The sequence below is a fragment of the Pungitius pungitius genome, chromosome 18 (assembly GCF_949316345.1).
Source record: "Pungitius pungitius chromosome 18, fPunPun2.1, whole genome shotgun sequence".
Taxonomy (NCBI): domain Eukaryota; kingdom Metazoa; phylum Chordata; class Actinopteri; order Perciformes; family Gasterosteidae; genus Pungitius; species Pungitius pungitius.
Genome location: NC_084917.1, coordinates 4,900,025 through 4,922,335, shown reverse-complemented (window position 1 = coordinate 4,922,335; position 22,311 = coordinate 4,900,025). Strand labels below are relative to the sequence as shown.

At 45.6% G+C, this 22,311-nt stretch overlaps 1 protein-coding gene across 10 annotated transcripts; it reads right to left on the bottom strand.

Moving 5' to 3' along the window:
- Nucleotides 1-198: 198 nt before the first annotated feature.
- On the bottom strand, nt 199-19,383 carry add1 (adducin 1 (alpha)). Of its 10 annotated transcripts, none has more exons than XM_037484245.2 (18): nt 19,243-19,383; nt 13,675-13,883; nt 13,015-13,177; nt 12,576-12,727; nt 12,352-12,432; nt 12,056-12,205; nt 11,837-11,980; nt 11,602-11,700; nt 11,180-11,353; nt 10,732-11,079; nt 8,318-8,413; nt 8,127-8,219; nt 7,819-7,833; nt 6,761-6,847; nt 6,067-6,223; nt 4,612-4,707; nt 3,185-3,203; nt 2,131-2,294 (listed from the first exon to the last, which is right to left on the bottom strand). In XM_037484245.2, the coding sequence occupies exons 2-18, from the start codon at nt 13,867-13,869 to the stop codon at nt 2,270-2,272; spliced, it is 2,094 nt and encodes a 697-aa protein (XP_037340142.1). In that variant the 5' UTR covers nt 13,870-13,883; nt 19,243-19,383; the 3' UTR covers nt 2,131-2,269. The 10 variants fall into 10 exon arrangements, with proteins under 10 accessions (XP_037340137.2, XP_037340138.2, XP_037340140.2 ...); XM_037484247.2 differs by lacking the exon at nt 3,185-3,203 and adding an exon at nt 3,776-3,809 and having other exon boundaries at nt 2,153-2,294; XM_037484246.2 differs by lacking the exon at nt 3,185-3,203 and adding an exon at nt 3,772-3,809 and having other exon boundaries at nt 2,154-2,294.
- Nucleotides 19,384-22,311: the final 2,928 nt, after the last annotated feature.

Here is a 22,311-nt window from a genome sequence, read left to right as displayed (position 1 = left end):
CTTGTCTATGTGGTTTGATAATTTATACAAAAATGTGGTTTAAGCAGTTCTCATCTTCTCAAAGTCTGTTAATATTTTACAAAACATGATTGTTATTAACCAAAGTGCCTCAGGCAGCTCTGATCAAGTGTTTAAAGTTTCTTCCTATACTATTTACACTGCAGATATTACTTAAATAACTACAATCACACACCAAGGTAAGTGTTTTCCTTTTATTCATGGTTGTAAAAGAGGCAGGACCATGAGAAAACAGGTGGAAGTGGTAAATCTGTAGTCGATATAATTCTGAGACACATTAATTGGAAGATTAGACAGAATACAATTCCATAATAGCTGCGAAAAAACTATAAAAGGGACTAAAATATTATAAGCACACTGAAGCTAAAAAAAAAAATTCAAATAAAGAGGGTAGTTAGTCGTTTAATGGACAGTGCACGCTCTAAGCACTCTACATGCAGTCCTTCAGAGTTAGATCTCTCCAGCTTGCACGGATCGATGAAGATTTGCCATCTGCTGTGAACGAAGGCTTATCGAGCGTCTCGGATTAGATGAAGCGTCTTTTGGGTCACCGCATGTTGGATGGTCTGATGACTGAGCGCTTACTAAAACAAAATGAACCAACACAAGTTAGCGTCGCATGGAGTCGGCCTTCGTGGAATTACCCGCAGGATTAAGCACAGCTCCTTTATCGACAAAATGATTTCTAAATAAAGTTTCTCCAGTGTACTTTGAGTCTTTACTGCAACAAACAGGTATTCAAAGGACTACTCGCTCAGAGGGCAGTTTCACACGTTGTTAGTTGCAGCTTTTGGACCAGACGTACTTTACATGTTCTGTAACTGCAGCATCTGTGTTTAAGATCATGTGTGTTACGAGTTCTCATTGAACAGAAAAAAGGAGGCTTACAGTGCTCTCTCAAAGTAAAACTATCATGGCTTCAGCTACTTTGTGAGAAATAAGTTTAAAAAAAAAGAAAAGAAAAAGTATTTCATAATTTGTAGTATTTCCATCTTTCAAGGAGATGGTGAGATAGCATGTGGCAAACAAAGCCAGGCAAAAAGATATATAATTAAAAAAAATGTTTTTCCTCACATTACTTCCTTTGAACCACGCCAGTACAAAATGTCCTATTAACCCTTGGAATACTCATTTTAAAAAAAAGCACAATGCTTTGTCCAGTCTCCTGGGATAAATCTCCCTTTGCTGGGATCAGAGCTCAAAATCCGTTTAAACATCATCAGGTTCGGAGCAGTTCATCTGGGTTTGTGAGATATTAAACCCAACTTCTACATCACATGAATGACTTAACTTCCAGGTATATTGTGGAGTGCTTTAAGGCTGTTAAATGCTTTTGAGTTAACGTAAAAAGGTGAATTGAAAAGATTTAGATTGATGATGGTTTAATCAAAATATTTGATTGATGATGGTTTAATCAAAATATTTGATTAAGTCAATATTAATATGGGTTTGTACGAGTGCAATTTCCATAAATCATCAACTGAAAGTTTCCCAAATGTAGTTCTCCTCAGCTCATGTTATGTCTTACATGGCTGCACAGCTTCAGTGGTAAAATGAGCTCTATTCAATTTGTAAAATGAGTACAAGCTTAATCTTTCAGCATTCAATGTTTTTTAAAAGACACATTTTTGATACAATCCATTACATTCTAGTGGTTACAACAGTTTTTCATAAAAGCCTAAAACCTCACATTAGTGTGTGGACATGCATCAAAGGCCAAATAGAGTGAAGAAGACAGAATGCATCGCTCACTCACAACTTAAAAAAAAGAAGCTAATAATTAAAAACCTTTATGCAATCCATTATTTTTACACTGTATACAAAATTGGCACGCACTAACGAGGAAACGGGTTAATAAGCCAACGACAAATTATATCAAAAACAACAAAAAAAATAGAAATAAAAGCATAACTGTGCGGTGGCTTTGCTCGAAGGGACAAAAAGCAAAACTGAAAAAAGGAGGCCGAGGCCGCCGCGAGGACCCATCCGACCGCCCGCCGTCTACGACTCGCCAGTCTTTTTCTTGTTTTTCTTCAGGAAGGAAGGGGTGCGGAACTTCTTTTTCTTTTTGGAGGGGGATTTGCTGGGAGACTCCTCGCCCTCCTGGTCGCCGGCGGGCTCCTCCCCCCCCTCGGCCGCGTCGGCGCCGGCGGGGGCGGATTCCTCGGCGGGAAGGGCCGGGGCGTCGGAGGGGTCGTCGGGTGTCAAGTCGGGAAGGGTCTGCCTCAGGGTGGCGGGGTCGCTCTCGTCCTTATAGGTCTGCTCTGGCAGGGACTCTGTTTGGAGGAGGTGAGAGGGGAGACGGGGGAGGTGGGGGGGGTTATTGGTCTCTGCTGGCAGACTGATGGGAGCAGCGCTGACAAACTTCAGAGCACGCTGAGCGGTTAAATCCACGGGCTTTCTCCGCTTTCACTGGTCACACAACTCGGCCTCGTTAGTAAACAACAGCGGATCGATTGACGCATTTAAAGCACTGACTGTCTTTAAGGTGCATGTAGAATTTTAAAAAGGCAACATTCCCACAAGATCCACAACCACACGGATAAAATAAACCCCACCAGGCATTTAAACTGACCGCCACCAAACCAGGGCGCTCCCGCTTACATGACACCACAGTATCATCCTCTTTAAGGATAAGCAACTGGGGGGGGGGGGGGGGGGGCGCTTCATTTAAACAGAGAAATGTGTATTAATTAGAACATAAATTAGGACTTGGTTAATCAGTTGATGGGAGTACAAAACCTCTGTAGAGACGTTCCCTCTGGTCTTGTTTTCACAGCAGTATCTAAGGACTGAAAATTCACCGTTTTGTAGACTTTCAGAAGTAGACTGAACCAATTCATGGAGCCAAAACTTAAAATACAAAAGAATTTGCAGGCAAAAACAAAGCTCTGTTCTGTCTGAAACCGTCACCAGAGAGTTCAGATAGAAAAGCCATCAAGCCAAGAAATCCAAAATCTCTTCACGTCACTTCTCTTGTGCCCGTCAGAACAGAGACGGGGGCGCACACACACGCGCACACACACACACACACACACACACACACACACACACACACACACACACACACACACAGCACCGGGCCACACCCTCCCTTGAAGCTAAAGAGGGAGACGCAGCAGCAAGTCTGGTTGGTCAGCCACACCCAAATAAAGCACGGATGTACCTGGTAAAGCACTCGTCGTCTGCAACACAAACACATTCAACACGTTACCTGGTTTTTCCTTTCTCCGTGAAGACAAAAAAAACAAAAACAACAGTGCATATAACATTGATAACATGTGTAGATGTGCAAGAGAGGTTGGTTATTCGGACAGTGAGTAACTGGCAGGAACAAAAAGAGGTTATCAAACATAAAAAAGATTTGGTGAGGTTTACTTCCAGAACATCCTCCACTTTGTTTTTGGACGTTATCATTTGGGCAAAAGGCTTTTAACAGATATTAGAATATTACCAACCTGTAATGAGGTTGTAAAGAAACATTTCTTTCTATAATTTGTGCAAGGTTTTACTTTGCGACAGAACCGTGAAAGTGTGAATTGAGTTTAATTCCAAGAGAAGGAGGCGCTCCGAAATAACACCCATCAACACCAAGAAAGAGAGTCAGAGGAGTTCAAACGGGTTAGTTCAGTTCAGATCACAGCTCGACTAGTGAAGCCATGCAGAGGAAAAAAAAACTAGGAGATTGAGGGGAGATGATCAAACACTGGTATGGGTGTGTGATGGGTAATTAGGAGGTGGAACAGTACGTACTTACTAGGGCAACAGGTACTCTTTTGTATTTCCATCTCCTGATTGTAATCGCAGCCACAAAGAAGAAAAAGCACAAGTAGAAACACATGTCTATGCAGATCAAACCACAGGCACAGTGTTAAATTAAAAAAAAAAAAAATTAAAAAATGTGAAATAGGAGGAGAAAATAAAACACCAATCCTAAAAAGAATGGTTGGGAAACCATTCTTAGTAGACCCCAAAACGATGGAGAATGGAAGTGAAGGGGTAGAGGAGATACTGAACATCGAGAAATATGTTATACAACAATTCAGGTATTAGATTACACCTGTTCCTAAAGCTACTCATCCTCCTCCCTCACTCAAAGTAGCTCATAAAATACATTTGACTGGAATAAGGCCAATTATTGTTTGTAAATTTAAGTTGTAATCTTCAAAGTGTCACAGCCAGTTCGGCTATAGGTGTAATCCAATAGTAATAAGGACCAAGAGGGAGAAAAAAAAAAAAAAAAAAAAGACAAGCCAGTCATTGTCTTTCCAAACCTTTTCCTTCCTGCCTTTACGTTATGTGGGGACTGAATAACAGTCAATTTCCTCATAAGACCAACCTGGTTAAATAATCACAACCTCTTGGCCTGTTATTACAGAAACCACAGCATAGCAGCTGTAGTAGTAGTAGTATTATTATTATTATTATTATTATTAAAGACCACAACATGAACACACCCCAAGACAGAGGCGGGTGGACGGGCAGGAGCCTCCGGAGACCCTGGAGAAACCCCAAAACCCAGCAGGAGGACTGGAGAAAACCCATGCCGAAGCAGGCAGGACCGGTTGTGTGGAGTGCGTCAGGCCAGCCTACCTTCCTCTGCTCTGACGGGGGTGCTGGGTGGCGTGGTGGTGGGTTTCTGGCTTTGGGGCTCTTCTTCCTCCTCGGCCCCTACGAGCGGCTCCACGTCTGGATGAAAATCCGCGGAAATGAAAAAAAAACAGCAAGAAACAAATGCTCATTTAGTGACGTACTCGAGGTCATTCAAGTCACCAAAGAGAAGTATTTGCAGATCACAAAGAGAAAGACAACAGGACAGCACAAGGGGAAGAAAACCCACTGCAAAGTCAACGATAAGAGAACCATTAGTTTGATCATTCAGAGGCACGGGGGGGAGGGGGGGGGGGACACAACCACAGAGATGTATCCAGGACAGGTGAGCGGGAAGAGTCGTGGGATGCTCTGATTGGATGGCTGAGCTCAGACAATAAAAAGGTAAGCGGAACACTAAAAGCACTTTTTAGACTTGAGTCGAGAACGCCCTTAAAGAGGGGATGGCTTCAAATAAAAATGAAAAATAAACACCTCACATATCATCTCTACTCAGCTCCGCGTCCAATCAAATTGCAGAAGGTTTTCTGATGCCTTGGCACAAAGCATCCGAGAGAAGGGGATGAGGGAAGTAGTCAAGCGAAAGGCTTCCAAGGACTGAACTGTGAAGTTGAGAGGATGCAAAAAAAAAAAAAAAAAAAAAAAACCACAATGACTGCAGGCTGGGATCCCAAAACCTCTCCCAGTGCAGCGGGGTGCGGATTGAGACTGACCAGGGCTGAGCATCGGGGAGGGAGAGGTGGGGGGGAAGCGGCGGGGCCAGATTTCTTTTTAGGGGCGCGGCGCCGCTTCATGGGGCGTACCTGGAGCCTGACCCGCCGCCGAGGGCTCCTTGCTGAGGGCTCTCAGCACGGCGCAGTGGAACTCCTTGTGCGGGGAAAAAACATCATCGGCAGAGTCTGCGCCGCCTGCGCTCGGCCCCGCCCCCCCGCCGGCGAGGACGAGGGGCGAGGGGCCCGTGGCGGTCATGGACGGGGCCCTCTCTAAACCGGGCGAGTCAGTCGCGGGCCGTGGAAGCGGGCCGACGGAGGCCCCGCCCCCCCGCAGCAGCGCGGCACTGGGTACGCTGGAGGCCGCCCCCGCCTCACTGCGGTCTGCTACTGTGAAGTCACGCGCATGTGCGCAACGTCACCAACCGGACGTTCGAGCATTCAAGCTTTTGCAGGAAACTTAAATATTCTTTCATGGAAAGCATCCTTTGATTGGTTCACAATAGCTGCAAATAACTTGAAAACACATTACAGCTCAGGTGACCTCTACTCAATCCTTACTTCCTGTGAGGACTAACAAGAGTTAATTGGGGGGGGGGGGGGGGGGGGGGGGGGGGGCTGACTACAGAAGGAGGGTCTGCACCACTTCAACAAGTCAACAGGATAGAAAAAAGGTTTCTCTTTTTTCTCCCCCATTCATCGTTCTCTACACTAGATTTAGATTCACCTTCGGGCCCTTTCTGCTTCTGCTCCACCTCCTTTCGGTACTCGTCCAGCTCCTGGTCGGTGAGTTTGTTGAAGGGGTTGGGACCCTGCTTGCTGACGATGACCTTCGGCTGGTACTCCTTTTCGATGATGGCTTTGGACGCGGTCACTAGCTCCCCCTTCAGGACACACAGGGCAGAGAGAGAGAATACACAAGGATCCCATAAGTGAAATAAGAGCCGTAGAGTCAAGCGGTGGCAAAAGATGTTGCTTGAGCGGCATTATCAGATTAGAGACTCATAACTGTCGAGCAGCATGAGCGAGAGTTTCAGCCATAGGCGAGTAAACGGTTGTCTTCAGAGCACAAGTTAGCGCCAATGGGGCAATTTCAAAAGTAAAAACACGTTACTTCTCCTTATTATTAGGTGGAAATTGTTTGTGGTTTTGTTTCATACAACAGACGGCTTAGACATAAAAAGCAAAGCACAGAAGAGCTCCAGCCGACTCGATCCAGATCACCGGGCACGCAGGAAACGGTTCGCTCCATGACCAAAAAGATACACAAGCAACACAATACACAAATGGCACCGTTCTAGCACGATTATCGACGCCATCGGCACAGGCCCGGATATCGGGTGTCTGTCTGAGGCTCAGAGAGATGTCATTGGGGGGGGGGGGGGGGGGAAGATGTGAAGTAAAGGTGACTGGAGCAGTACCTTTCTAATTGATCTAGCAGGACTATAGGACCCCTCGGACACATCGAGGCCTTCAATAGTGTCTGTACAGTCAGACAGAGGGGCGTCCTGCAATGGTAAACCCAGTGAGTGGGGGGGGGGGGAAGGAGGAAGAGGGGGGGAGGGGGGGGCACAACCCAGCTCTTAAAGCTCTTAAAACACCAGCACGCTCAAATCAGCAGTCGGTCAGACAGGCATGAATGTAGGCAGACCTTCAGGAAACGGTACAGAGACACCTCACTTTGAAATTTCCCAGTAGAGAGCGATCCCTTTTTAGGAAAGTGAATGCATAGCATCATCTGTCTCGGTTATACGTATAAAAATATATGCAAGTGTGCTCCTTTCAAAGAGGTAGTTGCAACCAGCAGCTGGGACACATCTTGATGAAAGAAGTGTCAATAATTAAGTTCTCTTTGTTTTGATTAGTTACTTCCCACCTCTGCATACACACATACCAGATGGGACATGCACACAAGTTTTGGACGTGCACGCAGAGAGCGGCGGATGCGTGATGTGGGGCCGCGGCGAGCGCAGCGGTGATGGAACAAACAGCCAAGGCCATGCATTGTGAAGACAAACGGTCCACACAGGGGTGGGGGGGGGGGGGGGGGGGGAGGGGGTGTTCTCAGTCTCAACAGAATAAAAGCGCGTCAAGGACTGCTCGGGCCCTTGAAAGCATACAACAGCTGTGTTTGGCGTTGCCCATGTCGTGCGCTAACGCTGCCGCTCAGCAAACGGAGAGCGCACCGTGCAAACTGAACTCAAGAGGAAAATTACAAGCCATTTTTTCTGTCGCTCTCCTCTGCATGCATAGAAATAAAAGTAAGTCTGGAGTGGGGATCATCTTAAATAGTTGCGAGGGACCAGTCTGCAAATGCTCAGCCGGATATCGTCATCAACCATAAACTAAAAAGGCAAAAAAAACACCCAACTCCAAAGGAAAGATGGAGAGAAAACAAAGCGCGCGTGATCATGGGACACAACCCGAGTTGGGAGGTTTGGAGAGCTGACCGAGGTTAGCTCTCTCAAACACTACTCACCTGCCAGATTGATCTCTGTGGTCAAAGGATAATGAGACGTTACAAAGCCACTCCGTGCTCGGAAAACATGTTTCGCTCTCCATTATTAGCAGGGAAAAATCGCTCCCTCAAGAGGCTGAGCGGACAACTTTGAGCACAAGAGTTACTTTCCGGGTTTTGGTTTAAGGGCTGACTCCTGACCTGAACTTTACACATTCCAGCAGTGCGGTGGATTTAAAATGTAATGTATTTTAAAATCAAATACAAGAGGCTGGTGTTTAACTCCAGGTCAGCGGCAAGGTTTTCAAGTGCAGAATTTACAAACTGACCTGGTTGAAGTTACGTTCCACTACGGAGCCGGTGCACAGAACCTGGGACTGAGGCCCGGCTGTCTTTATGTCCTGCAGGTTCTGCTCTCGGATCTAATTTAAAAAAACAACGTAAAAATACAGTGGTGCAAAAACATCAAATAGTCTTTTTTCTTATAAAGGCAGTAAAAAAAAAAAATGAAATGTGATACCTTATTCCTCATTTCCAGGACATCTTTTGGGTTTGTGTTCATCGGGATGAACTGATTGGCTACGGCAGCCTGGCGCAGTCCGTCTTCGTTTGTCCACTGTAAACACCAGGTTAAGTGTTAAAACATTACTAAAGCGGCACATACGGAAATCAATTGAAAACCCAAGAACTTAAATTTATTTAGAAAAAAATTGAGAGGCTTCACAAAACAAGAATCATGCTGAACTGAAATCAACAAAGTTGGATGGCTGTAAAAAAAAATAAAAAAAAAGGTTTGAAGTGAACCAATGATGATAGTTTTCACTAAATTCAGTGAGGGACTGTTCTACGTCACTGCCTCTCTGAGGCCTACTCATCAACCAGAGATATCATGTTGACTCGTCACTGTGGGGCTCAAATGGGGACTAAACGTCTCAATGCACCACATCCTCATTCAGGATTAATACAATTCTTTCTGTGTGATCTTTAGCGAGGACTTTTCTAGAAAACTAAAGGTATGCCCCCGTAAGCATGACAGAGACGTGTGTAGATACGCAATAGATTTATACTGTCACAGTGTTGTCATTGTTTGCGGTATTCTGTTAAATAAAATGTTCATCCATTAGGAGTCGAGCCTACTTAAAGAACAGTCAAGTTTGCATATAGGAGACATCCCTAAAATGGTTTCTACAGCGTTTTTGAGGGGGATGAGGGCGGATTTATTCTAGTGCAAACCTTTTTTCATCATCATTGATGTACCATTAGAAACCCCAAAACAGAAGGAGCACACTGAAGAATCAAGCGAGAACACCACAGAAATAAAAAATGGGTAAAGGGGGTTGAGGGAGGGAGAAGTGTGGGGTGTGGTGGGGGGGGTGACGGATGAATGAGGCTGGCTTACGAAGCGAGAGTGGCAGTGAGAGGTGAGCTGGCATCACCAAAGTCTTTTCCCAGGCCGATACACAACAACGAGGACAAGAGCGACAACAGAGAAACACACCCGAAGGGGGGGGGGGGGGGGGGGGGGATCTTTCCTGCAGGGGATGGGACCTTCTTAATTGTCCAGATGAATAGAAAGAAATACCCCATTGACTTTTCTACTGGTTTCCCTTAACCTGGTAATGCTCAGCTTGATTGGTGGGCAAAATAAATAAATAAAAAAAGGTCTATTAATTTTCTTTTTTGCACCAAACTGAATGAGCAGCGTGGAAACATTCAAAAAAAATCTTCAGCGTTCATGCAAAATATTTTAGTCTAACATTTTGTTAAAAGTAGGCATGTAATTCGCAGAGGGAAAGCGCAGGCGTAGTTTTGAGGTTGGCTGGTAAGCCGCCAAACCAGGCACTCAATGAGAGGTGGGGGTGGGGGGTGTGGTGGCTCTGGATGGAAGTAGCTGGGTTGGGTTGTTTGAGTATGGGATGAACATGTAAATGTGATATACTCACTGAGAGAGAGTCTCACAACACAACATTTCCTACTTTCCCAACAGGAGATAATCGATTTAAAAGTCAGGTCAAATTGCCTTAAATCTTGGTTCTTTTTTCTCCAAAACAATTCCACTCATGCAGGACTCGAGTTCCAGAACAAAACTGAAACCAGAAAATTAACGTAGCGGCAACAGAAGCACAACTGGGTGCAGTTGAACATGTGAGGAAAATATCAAAACAAAAAGCAGGCCGCTTAACTCTTTTGCGCGGGAATTTCTTTTTCTCATCAAATCTTCATATTTTTTAGGACATTAATATTAAGATTAAAGATTTTTTTTGAGACATGCCACCTCCCTCCTTTATATGCTGAAAATGTATAAATACAAATTTATAATCAAATCTCGCCGTACTTTGGCACATTCTTTCCAATTGCTTGTATTCAAGCAACGTGGCTAAAAAGACAAAAGCTAACTTCAAGATGCAAAGACAAAACAAAGAGGGCTGCCGTGGGGGCGTTTAGCTAAAGCGTGGTCGGCGGCGAGGTCACCGCACGTTGCACCGCCCACTTGACTCGGGCCACACGCCTGCCGCTCGCTCCTCTGGGGAAAAACATCAACACCCAACAACGCATTTCACTAATACACATGCAGTGGGGCATGCATGGGGCGGGGAGACGGGGGAGGGGGGCAGGCCCGGCATCATGACGCAGGAGGAGACAAATACTCAACGAGCTAATTAGCAGAGCGGGTTAGAATAGTTGGGTTGACAGGACACTTGAAATCGTGACGCCTAAAGCGAGGCCCCGAAAAGGCCGCACGGTGACATCACCGGACCTCGTATAGCAGTTACATAGAAACAACAGTTTTAGCTCTGCACTACGCTTTTGACTCCTCTCTCTCTCTCTCTCTCCCCTGAACATCAAGATGCCGACCACCACCCCCCCCGCCCCCCTTTCCACCAACACGGTAGCGGTCAAATCTTTACTATGAACAATAAGGTAGGCACAGACCAAGCAGTTGGTTATACAGCTTGGCACGCAGACACCAGACGAGAGAGACTGCAGCAAGGGTTTCACGTGATCGTGTGTTATGTTCGTCCACACCTTAGGCTTCGACTTGGGGCTGCCGGCGCCGTCCGGCCCGTCCTCGCAGGGCTCGTCGGGCCGGCTGCCGGCATTGACCCAGCGGGTCTTGTCACGCTGGCCGCGCTGGAAGCTCTGTTTCAGCGGGGAGCGAGCGCCTGAGTCGCTGTCCTCCCCGTACGAGTGGCCGCCGGGGGCAGCGCTCTCTGCGTCACTGTACTTTTTAGCTTTGTCGCGCAGTGCCGGGCAGCGGTACGGGTAGCCAGTCCTGTAGCCCTGGGATACAGGAAGAGGGGAGGGGAGGGGAGGAGTTGTTAATGAAACTGGGCTCCATTTAAAGAAAGAGATAACACACGCCATTCTTCTCTGTGGTTACCAAGTTGTCGAGCATTCTCATGAAGGCCTCAAACTCCTGCTCCCCGACTTGCCACTTGGGGTGTGTGGACGACCCGTCGCTCGGGGGCTCTGGGACCCGCGAGCGGGCCTTGTATTTCTTTGGGTCCAACAACACCAGATTGTCTGGCCCTCCAGCGCTGGCCAGTGTTCTCACCTGAAAGAATTAGGGGGTCGAGAGGGAATAACAAAAAGAAAGAAAAGAAAACACAGAAAGAAAAGAAAATGTGGACAAACAAGGAAAAGATGAACACATACACAAATGTGGGGAGGCAATATGAAAAATGCAGACAGACATATATTTACCACCATATGTATACAAAATAAACCGTTCTATGCATCACACCACAATGAGAGTAAGTCAATGATACTTTTCAGAAGAGGAAATCTGTGTGTGCGTCCTACCTGGATCTCACAGGCGGTCACCAGATTGTGCATGTAATAGAAAGCTTCCTCCACGGTGGCACCTACAGACACCAGGCCATGGTTTCTGAGGATGAGCACCTTAAAAGACAGGGACAAAAGTTATTAAACATACATAAAGGATTTGGTAGTTTCCATATGACCATCGGCTCCAACGAACAGCGGTGCAGATGCAACGTTTATCTTTATTCCGCTTTCCACGCTGCGCCGTTGTTACCTTGCTAGTAGGTCCGATGTCCCTCTTGATGATGACGTTTTCGTCCTCATCCACCAATATGCCGTGGTAGTCGTGGTAGGTCACCTCACCCAGGGACAGGGCCTCGGGTGAGATGGGCAACAGGCCGCATTTCATGGCCGACACCTGCAACCGAACAACGCATGAGACATCAGTGTCCCCGTCTGGGTGAGTAAACGAGAAGGGGGGCTGGGTCCTTACCGCAGCACCCGCAGCTGTGTGTATGTGCACGACGCACTTGACGTCGGGCCGCGCGGCGTAGATGGCGCTGTGGAGGTTGAAGCCGGCCAGGTTGACCCCGAGGTTGGTGCTTCCCCGGTCCACGATCTCACCCTGAAGGTTGACCTTCACCTGGACAGCGGTAATATCAATAAAGACTTTAGCTACGAATCAGCACTCGTTTCAACGCGTAGTGATCCAAGTGGAGAAGTACCAGATATGTGATACATCACATCAGAAAAGCAGAAGAACTAATAGAGATCAGGAAACATCCTCACCAGACTGGAAGCAGTGACTTCGCTGTACAGGAGGCCAAAAGGGATGATAAGGAAGCGGTCCTCGTCAGAATTCACCTTTACCTAAAAAGGACCAGAAGTCAGCCATATTAAAATCATGCGTTTTGTGCAATTTGTGTTAGTCAGACCCGATGTGGACACATCTTCACTGGACGCACAAGAGCCGGATCAGAACTTTCGGGTTGCAGGACAAAGAAAGAACTTGCCGTGAGGTGGTTGAATATGAGCTCGGACCAGCCGAACAGGTCGGCGAGGCGATAAAAGGCGGCCAGCTTGCAGCGATGCTGCTTCTCGCCCTTGTCATAGGAAATGGAGTCCGAGCCGCGCAGATCGTTCACTGGAGTCACCATACCCAAACCTGAGGGGAGGAGACGCGGTCAGACAGGACGGCACAAAGGGAAAAGGCTCCAGCGTAACAGAGGGAACAAAGCGGTTCAAATAAAGAGCTCTATACTAAATAATCATCCCTGATTCCTCGCTAGCGGCAAAAAAAACAAACAAGCCGATTAATTCAATTATAGGACTATTTGTCCAGAAATTACCTTTGGCATGCGCTGCATTACTCATTGTGAGCACAGACATAGCGAGCCCGAGGTCAAAAAGTCACAGACACACACACACACACTGGTTCTCTCCTCGACTTACTCATGTTGAGCGAGGCCATGCCGCCCTGTGGGGCAGCAGGATACATGGAAGGCATGCTGTTGCTCATGAAGTCTGCGATCTGCTGCAGAGCCAGCAGGCTGGTGGGCGTCTTCCCCTTCTTCAGCTGATCCTGGATCATCGTCTCCAGCTCGTCGCAGAAAGCCTGCCGGTCAATGACGAAGACACAAGGACGGAAGAGAAAGAAAAAAATTGCAAGTAAAACTGAGCTCTTAGTCACTGCGTAACATAACAAATAACACTATTATTGTTGAGACCGTTTAGGCTACGGGACCAGATTGTTATATCAGAGGTGTTGTGATCCTAAATTGGAAGTCTTTAGCTGGATGTCCACTGGCTACACCGGAGACCCAAAAATACATCCCACCTTCATTTTTTGTTCTAAATGTCAGAGGGAGTGGTTGACTCATCAGTTTAATCCATTGCGCAGGATGCAGTTTTGAGCTAAATAACAGGGCCAGCTCTCTGCTAATACAAGACTGTTTATTAGACTGCATTACTCACACATACAATGGGCCTTTAAACAGTGCTGTTCTGTGTGGAGCTCACAGTAGAATATACTGGATCCATCATGTGATGCTGAGAAAGCTGCTGCCGTTACACAAGAAAAGAAGGAAAAGGGAGGAGCCCGTTGCCACTGACCGGGCTCTGCAGTATCATGGAGACCCTCTTCCTCTGCTCCATCATGTTGAAGTCCTGCCGCAGGTCGGGCGCCATGTTTCTCTCCCTCTGGTACTCCGGGCTGCTCTCATCCACCCGGTCAAAGTACCGCTCCTTGTGGGGGGCCGTGGTGGGCGGGGGGGCGGTCACCACGCCGGCACCTGAGTCGCCGTTCATCCTGGGCTGGCCTCCTGTAAATAAAATACAAATTTAAAAAAGAAACTAGGGATGAGCGACTGGATACGGGTTTTTCCGTACGCGGGAGGATTGTCCTTAAACTCATTTTTCTTTGCAGAACGACACCACAAATGTCATGCAGCGTAAAATAGCAATAGTTGAAAGCCTTTGTAACAGATAAATACTACAAACCACCCTGCCTGCATTAGACATTTTATTTATGATATTTTATTAAATTTCACAGTAAGAGAACCAGTTTCAACGGCGAAGCAAGCATTGCAGTCGTTGAACCAAAAACAACGATGATCACAAAGACCACACTCTTTACCCACTTCCGGTCACAACCATGTGACCACTTCTCCAGCAGAGATGGGCTTTCATTGATTTCCATAACATGCTTCCTGGAATCCCAGCACCACTCCACCGCCGAGGCGACGGGGAGTCAAAGCCCGCAAGAGTGACGAATATTAGGGACAAAAAGAATCAGAGATTGCTACAATGGACGGGTTACTGTTTGCCAATAATCCGTCGTCAGATCGGCGTTATCACGCGACAGTTCCACTGACGACAGGAAGGGATTAAGCGACGTGGAGAGGATGGAGGGGGCGGCTCTTCTGTCCGTCCGTGTGGATAAACAGCCTCAGCCTGTCAGTCATGGCACAGCTACCCGAACCCCGCCCGTGAAGGACACAGACGGGCCTGTGTGCATGGGTGACTGTGGGGCCCATTAGACGGCATCAATAGAAAATGTTCAGCCAAAAAGTACCATGACAACTGCAGACGGAAGAGGAAGCTTCCAGCATCACGCTGACAGCTGGCACGGTTCCCTCACACTTTCATCGCTTGTTTTTTTTTCTTTTCACATCTCGGGTCACCTGCTGCAATGAAGGCCTTTGTGTTGTTAGGCTAATGGTAGGCCAATTATTGTTTTGTCCATTCTCACCTCATCTGCTCATTAAATGAAATGGTGTTTCTTTACAGCTACCAGTTACTAATACCGTCAAAGGAGTGTGATGCATTTCACATAAAAAGACATTGATGCTCTGTTGCATTCAAAACAGTTGGATGGTAGCTGTTGCTAATTTGGCAAGTTAGGCCAGGATGTTAATGCATCAACACAGTACACATAAAGGTAAAAACGGCAAAAAGATGATAGCCTTATATAAATGATTAAAAAATATATATATTTTAAAAAGAGAAGATCCGTTTGTACTGATGAGATACAGGCGGAGTTGGTCAGTATTGCAAATCAAAGCTACAATGCTTCAGCCTCTGCAGCCCTTCCAAGACGGACCCGCGTCAGCCTGGTTTACACCCAGATGGGTCTTAATGCTCCTCGGCTGCTCGTCCGATCCCATCAACCTCGCCGTGACTCAATTGTGCTGCGTTCGCTGTCTGTTGTTCATGTTGGCCTTTGCTGCAAGCGGAATCTATAGGAAACAAAAAACCTATCGGTCTGGGGGGGGGGCGCCTCGATGAAGTGATCAAATTAAAAGGACTCTACAGTCTCGTTGCTGCATGATGCAGTTAAGCGCAGCGGCGGGGGGGGGGGGGAAATACAGTGACACACACGAATGCTATGCACAAATCACCTCTATAGCTGCTCTGTCACATTAATCAAAGCACAAAAAAGGTCAAAGAGGGTTCCGAGGTCTCATTGTTCCAGGAGCATTTCAAATCAGCTAAATGACTCCGGGTTAAGAAATACTAGGCACCATTCCAGCATCAACCTCTCTGTGGTGTAAACAAACACAAACCACCGTTTATTCCTGGTGGACAGTGCAGCAATAACGATGGCTGTCGATGCAGGACGCTCTCGATCCACGCACAATGTTCAACTCACAACCAGACGCCCCCGCTCCCCTCGGATCGGGCTATGTAGGTGCCGGGGAACGGCAAGCCTCCGCTGCCGTTAAGAGTGCAGAACACTATGGAAACCAAAATACATTACCATGGTAACAAGGGACAGCCTTTAAAGATCGCGGTTATGTAAAAGAGCTGTAGGCTGCACAGACTGTCGGTGTCAAGAGGCGCACATCTTCAAACTGTTACTCACTTCACAGTACGTATGTATTCAAGTGAAAGCCACATGCGTTTTGTTTTAGAATAATGACACATCCACATATGGGACATACATTAATAAAAAGCAGCGCTCTCAAGGTTACCAGCTCATAGGAACCAAATAAACCAGCTACACTTGTGTAATGAGAAAAAAGGACAGAAATAAGACTTTACAGAAATTGTTCCTGTTTGGAAGTTTCAAAGTGGAGTCTGTTCAGGGAGACCATTTCTTAGCAATGTGCAAGAAGACCATGTGACAGGAAATGAGAGAGACCCCTGATTACCTCTATGGCTGCATGCCAGGATCAGTAAAAAAAAAATGCAAGCTTATACAGAAGTAGGGAAATATATTAATATTGTTAAACAAACTGCTAATAAAAACAATAGAAGCCTAATTATTGATACAGCGAGTTCCTTCTTCCATCTTTGACAAAGGTTGGAGCAAAATGACAGCGTTTGAGCTCTTGTATCAAGTGCATGTGTGCAGATGGCATCTGATACACAGAACATGTAACAGTGGCACATTGAAAGAGTCTCCTGCTCCATTTTCACCGTGGAGGTGTAAAAATCGTAGGACAGGATTCATCCAAGGTCTTTTCTCGTCTCCAAGCAACAGGAAAACGGAATGACGAATCAGGCATCACATTCACACAGTACACTATAGGCTCAATCTGCATTTGTGTGAAAAACTAGGGTGATGTTTTGATTAGTCATTGGAACAATTAACTGTATTAAGTTGCTACTGCAACAAATGTAATGTAAGGAAACAGCATGTCATAATATAAACAAAACAATAGCATAAATACTTTGTAATCCAAGAAGCTCCACATGATCTGAGACCATAGGATTTCTTTTCTTGGAATGACATGTGAGGATTAGCACCAGGCTAGCTGCTCTCCAAGTGTGTGTGTGTGTGTGTGTGTGTGTGTGTGGAGGGGGTTATGCTTTAACTATACAGATTTATTTGATTATAATATTTTTCCAAAGAGAGACATCTTTTCAGTATGGACAAGCTCCATGAAAAAATAAAAAAAAAGAATCCATTTAGTTTATTCCAAATATATGCCACTCGAGGCCTCGCCAGTGAATAATTATGCTAAAATAAAAAAAAATAGAAATGTTGCTGGTCTTTTTTTGACAAGTGTGTGCGTGTGTGTGTGTGTGTGGTGTTTCATGGAAGCAGTTGAGACATGTGAATAAAACACATCGTTATGGCTCTTTATATCTCTGCGTTGGATGCCTGTCATTACTGAGGACCAAGAATTCACTAGCAACTGCTGTACATCGTGTGTGTGTGTGTGTGTGTTGCAGGCTGACCACTATGCCTTGTAGCAATGCATTCAGTGTATGCAACAAATTACATGGTTGTATCTTTGCTGCAGGTTTCTCCTCCAGAGCACAGTAACAAGTTCAAAATAGCAGTAAAGGGCACAGTCAGCGACCAGCTGGTGAACTTAGCGAAGCAGTCAGTTCCCCCCTTGAAATGAAATTTCAGGGGGGAACTGACTGCGGGGGGGGGGGGATATGATCCACTGCACACTACCACGGTAAGGCCAAACGTTTACAGGGACTTTTATCTGGCCGTCACATGACACGTCGGACAGCGTGGTGAAAGATTGCGCTCTGAAACAACAGACCCCTCCCTGTACAGTTTCCATAGTGCCCAGTCCAGCCTGGAGTAAAATTCGAAACCAAACGCATGCACAGCACACGGTACGCTGCGATTGCGGGCCGACGCGGCGGCGTGCATGAAGCGGGACTGTGTGCTCATCGCTACCTTGAAATAAAAGGCTAAGTGATCACATATGGGGAGGAAGGAAGGAAGGAAGGAAAGAGTGAAATAAGAGTCGGTGGACTTGAAATGAGGAACACATTTTTCAGCTGCACTGCAGTCGAGGGCGTGGGGAGTGGGAGTAAAACAAACACCCTATCTCCAGAGGGTGTGTATGCATGTGTGTATTAGTGTAGTTTATGACGACATGGAGCCAGACGGACGGAGCCAACATCCCTCTTTGGGGAGATTCACTCATTTTAACGGAATGACCAAATCCAGGGAGATACCGTCCCTCAACACACACCCACGGACCCTTTAAGTGGGCCGTTTGCTAATCCTCATACAGTACGAGGGGGGGAGGGGGTGGGGGGTGGGACTGCTCCGTTGACTTTAGAAAGACAACAGCAGAGGGTTGTTGGTTATGTTCTCAAGGTTATCATCACCTTTCAATGAGCCCAGACAATCCTACGACAGATGGACAATTGGTGGTGCAAATGGTTTTTGAATGTTTTTGGGATGTCACCTGGTTAAAAAAAAAAAAAATCACAAGTTACTAAAGCCCTGGGGTGACACCGTTTGGCAGAGAAACAGTCAGACACTCGAAGATTATCCGGTTTGCTACTGCAAACAAATCAGAAGAAAAGCAGCAAATAATCAGATAAGTTAGAGGGGAACTTTTTATTCTAGTTATAAAAATGGCAATGAAGTCTCCATTAATGTTATGAAGGGCTATAGCTTGATGCATTAAAATACACCAACTTCTTGATATAGAACATATTACCACAGCACTATGGTTGTGCTTTTACCCACATCTCTAGCTATGACATTAAACTATCACGTTTTGCTCGATGCATTTCAATAATACGTGGCATGATCTCCTCCTGTAAAAATATCACGACTAACCAAGTCCTTAATGTGTGTGCTTCACCTCACACTGTGCATAGGATTGTCAAAGTGAGTGTGCATTTTTGAGTGTTATTCTGCAGGAACGCGGTGCCATCTTAATAACAGGAAGCTCCGCCATCATCGCTGAATAAAGACCTCTATCCTGCTTTAAAAAACACACACACACACACACACACACAAACAAAAACATGCACACAAACACACCGCATGAAGAAACGAACCAGAGATGCATCAAATTATTTCGGGTACTGGAGCGCATGAGAAATGCAAAAAGAATACAGCAACAACAGGCCTGCTCGGGCAGCAAGCTAACCGAACCCAAACACACACACACACACGCGCGCGCGCGCACAAACACACAAAGTGTGTTGCCCTACGCTGTTGTTAAGTGTTCAACACGGGAAACCACCTCGAGTTCAAGCGAAGTCTTTTGAAGCAAATCACACTGAAACGCAGAAGTGCTTTTTACTGGGAGGAAAACGCGCACATCTGCGTCTGTGCAGCCCGCCGCTCGCGACACATTTCGCACAGAAACAAGCGAAAGCGCACGCGACGAAACACACACATGGCTCGTTTTATCGGACAGAAACCGCTGTAGAAAGCCAACATGGTGGACGGTTTTAAACTCTTACCCTTTGAGCGATGGAGTGGTGGGATATGAAACGAGTGCTCGGTGAAGGAGGGACGGTGGGTTTCGCTGGCTTTATCCCCTTCCCCGGTGAGCTCAGAGTGGGTTTATCTCTCTGCGCTCTCTCGCTCCGCCCAGCACTCCGCTTTGGGTGCGGCAAAACGGCTTTAATCTGCGCCTCGCTATTGGACACCTGGCCGCCACGTGACAGCAACGCGGGGGCTGTGATTGGAGCGTCAGATGTTGGCCCGCCCCCTCAGGAGAAAAGTGTGCTTCCATGTTTTTAGTTTCCTGCTAGTGATAAAGTCACGAAGCCAAAAAGCATGGGCGGTGAATGAAATCATTTTACCCGGTAGTGATGTCACAGAATAATTATTATTCAGTTTATTAAAAAGAAAAAATGCCGTTATGTTACATTAATTCATGATCAATTGCAAATTGCTTTTTTTTGCAAAAAAAATCTGAAATTGAAGTAGGAAAAACTGAAAATGAATACAGTTGTGTATCAAAATGGTCCTTTTCCATTATCACCTATGATTTATCTGGTAATCCTAAAGGGGCCAATCCTGCAGCTTGAGGACTGTGGATTTAATTACCTAACTGTAAATAAAGTAAAACTATTTTCAACTAGCTAAAACATTGAAATGCTGCAGTAGTTACAAGCTATTAACATAAAAAAAGAACATCCGTCACAGTGGTATTTTTCTCTGCTGAATATGGTTACTGAGGTAGAACTTTTACTTCTATTGAAGTATCTCTGCAATTTTATATTTTGACTTTAACCTAAACAATAGAATTGAGTATTGCAACAATGATTGAATGCTCTCATAGAAAATGAAAGAACAAGGATTTCATTGATCATATATCTGTACAATTAATAATAATAATATACATTTTTATATCTTAGCTGCCGCATATAATTCAACACTTAAACCACATCTTATTTTAGTAGTGAAAAGGAACAGCAAGATGCACCTTTTGTATGAAAAAAGCTTTGGCTCATTGGATAGAGGCTGTCATGTTTAATGTCTGCCACTAGATGGTGCTGCACCACCACAATGGGATTAGTTAGTAGACCTGTAACCCCTAATACAAAATTATGTTATTTTCCCAAATGAACCCGACCAGCGTTTAGATAACACATATTGTTTTAAGGAAAGACAAAGGCTAATAAATCTAAAAAGTTTCCCACTTCTATGTTTTGCACAATTCTAAATTAAAAGTCAAAGGCAATGTTCCATTTTAAAATGGCATATACTTCGGGTATGAGAGGACCAGCGGCCCTGACCTCTGACCCATGTGGAGTTGATCCTCTCCCTTACCAATCGACACACATGCACTCCCCTCTGGACTGATCTCAGACCAGCGCCGGCCCCTCCAGTGTTCTGAATGATTGTGGTCTGCCTCGTAGCATGGAGACACCAGCTAGGGACTCTAAATATATCCAACTAGTGTGTCTGAAGAACGCAGGCACGAAGATCATATACTTAGACTTGAAATCTACACCTTAACTCACATACGCGCTCATCTATTGTGGGTGAGACTTTCTGTTCCTGTTTCATTTACATTCTGAGCACTTATCAGATATTCTTATCCAGAGAAGCAATAAAAGAAGCCTCAGTGTGTGTTGTCTTTGTGTGACCTTTTACATATTAACTAAGCGTCAAGTAGAATTTGGGGGTCAGACAATACAAGAAAGACCCACATATTGTATTCATTAAAGTACATAAAAAGTCTTTAAAATGCAAATCTGCCTAATTGTTAACAAATCATTTGAGCACCAGTATTACATTTGGATTTCAGCGCGCATTCCCCGGTCACCTGTTTTCTCTTAGCGCCACATGTCACAGAGTGAGTGAAGATAAACCCAGCTGCTTTACGTATTCATTTCAGGCAGCACTTACCGTCCCCTTTTAACTCCGGCCAGCCTTCAACCCTGAGCTCTCAAATCACCAGGGGCTGATATGAAAATAAACAAATCTGCAGCGTGGCCCACGATGCCTGGGAGCATCGGCATACTTAAGGATCTATGGCAAAATAAAAGGGGCATTATTGCAGCTCAACCGAGCAGGTATATTTTTCAACATGTTTTTTTTTTTTTTTTCAAAGAGCCGACAAAGCAGCCACAGAGGTGGACCCGGGACGCTGTCCCGTCTTCCACCAGCGGCAATCCGTCTTCTGCTCAAAGATGGTATTGTACTCGGGCGGCAGTGCCATGGAAAGGCCCTCTCCTCCCTCCTCCTCTGCCCTGCACAATGACACAAGGGTCAGCCTGTCTTTCCTCCACTGTGTTTTTGATTCACGTCTCCTCCAGGAAAATGTTGTGTAACCTTTGACCTCCAAGGGTGACCCTTTAAGGGCCAAGGTTTAATGGGACTCGCTGCCACAGAAGACATTGAGGTCATGTACTGTCTGGAAATCTGTGGGCTTTGAATGGATTAGTATTCTCCTTCTAAATGACACGCCTGTCAATAAGCCTTTAGAAAAGTTCTGTATTCAAAATTTACAAAAGCAAGGAGGAGGATGGGCTCATTTTAACTTACTACTTATATTGTGCTTGGCAGTTTTTGTTAATGCATCATTCGTTTTATTTTAACCAGCAATGATACTGATACCTTCAGCTGGCAATACATTTAATGGTGTAAAAGGGACGATATTTACCTCTGAAATGGAGGATGGAGTAGAATATATAAAGCATTAATTCAGTATGTGTATTTAGTTGCTTTCTTTCTCTGGATTCTAGTAAGACTATGGAAACTACTTTTTAAAAGGCCCTGTGAGGTTTTTCCCTTTTGCAGAAGAAGTCAGATAATTTACTTTTAAGTAGTTAAATATAGTAAAGTAAAAGTACCATGAAAGATGAAGATAAAACAAAAGAACTTCAAATCCAATATTATTAAATAGCATTTTGAATGCAAAAAAACCAAACATCTGCATGTTTTACAATGCTAGAAACTCAATAACTTGAACCAGATCAGAGTGTTTCTCCGACCACTGTTTCCCTCACCTCCCTCCTCCCCCCCTGCACCCTCCCCCCTTCTGCTGGTCTCGCAGCCCGTAGAGGTTTGAATCC

Bases quoted from the DNA above. Each gene is read 5' to 3' on its own strand.
- add1 (XM_037484240.2), bottom strand. From the start codon at position 13,869: ATGAACGGCGACTCAGGTGCCGGCGTGGTGACCGCCCCCCCGCCCACC. The intron at 11,701-11,836 runs GTAACAACGGCG...CTGTCTTTTAAG, and splicing joins ACATCGGACCTACTAGCAAG to GTGCTCATCCTCAGAAACCA. The intron at 8,414-10,731 runs GTCTGTGCCTAC...TGGTGTTTACAG, and splicing joins GCTGTATAACCAACTGCTTG to TGGACAAACGAAGACGGACT.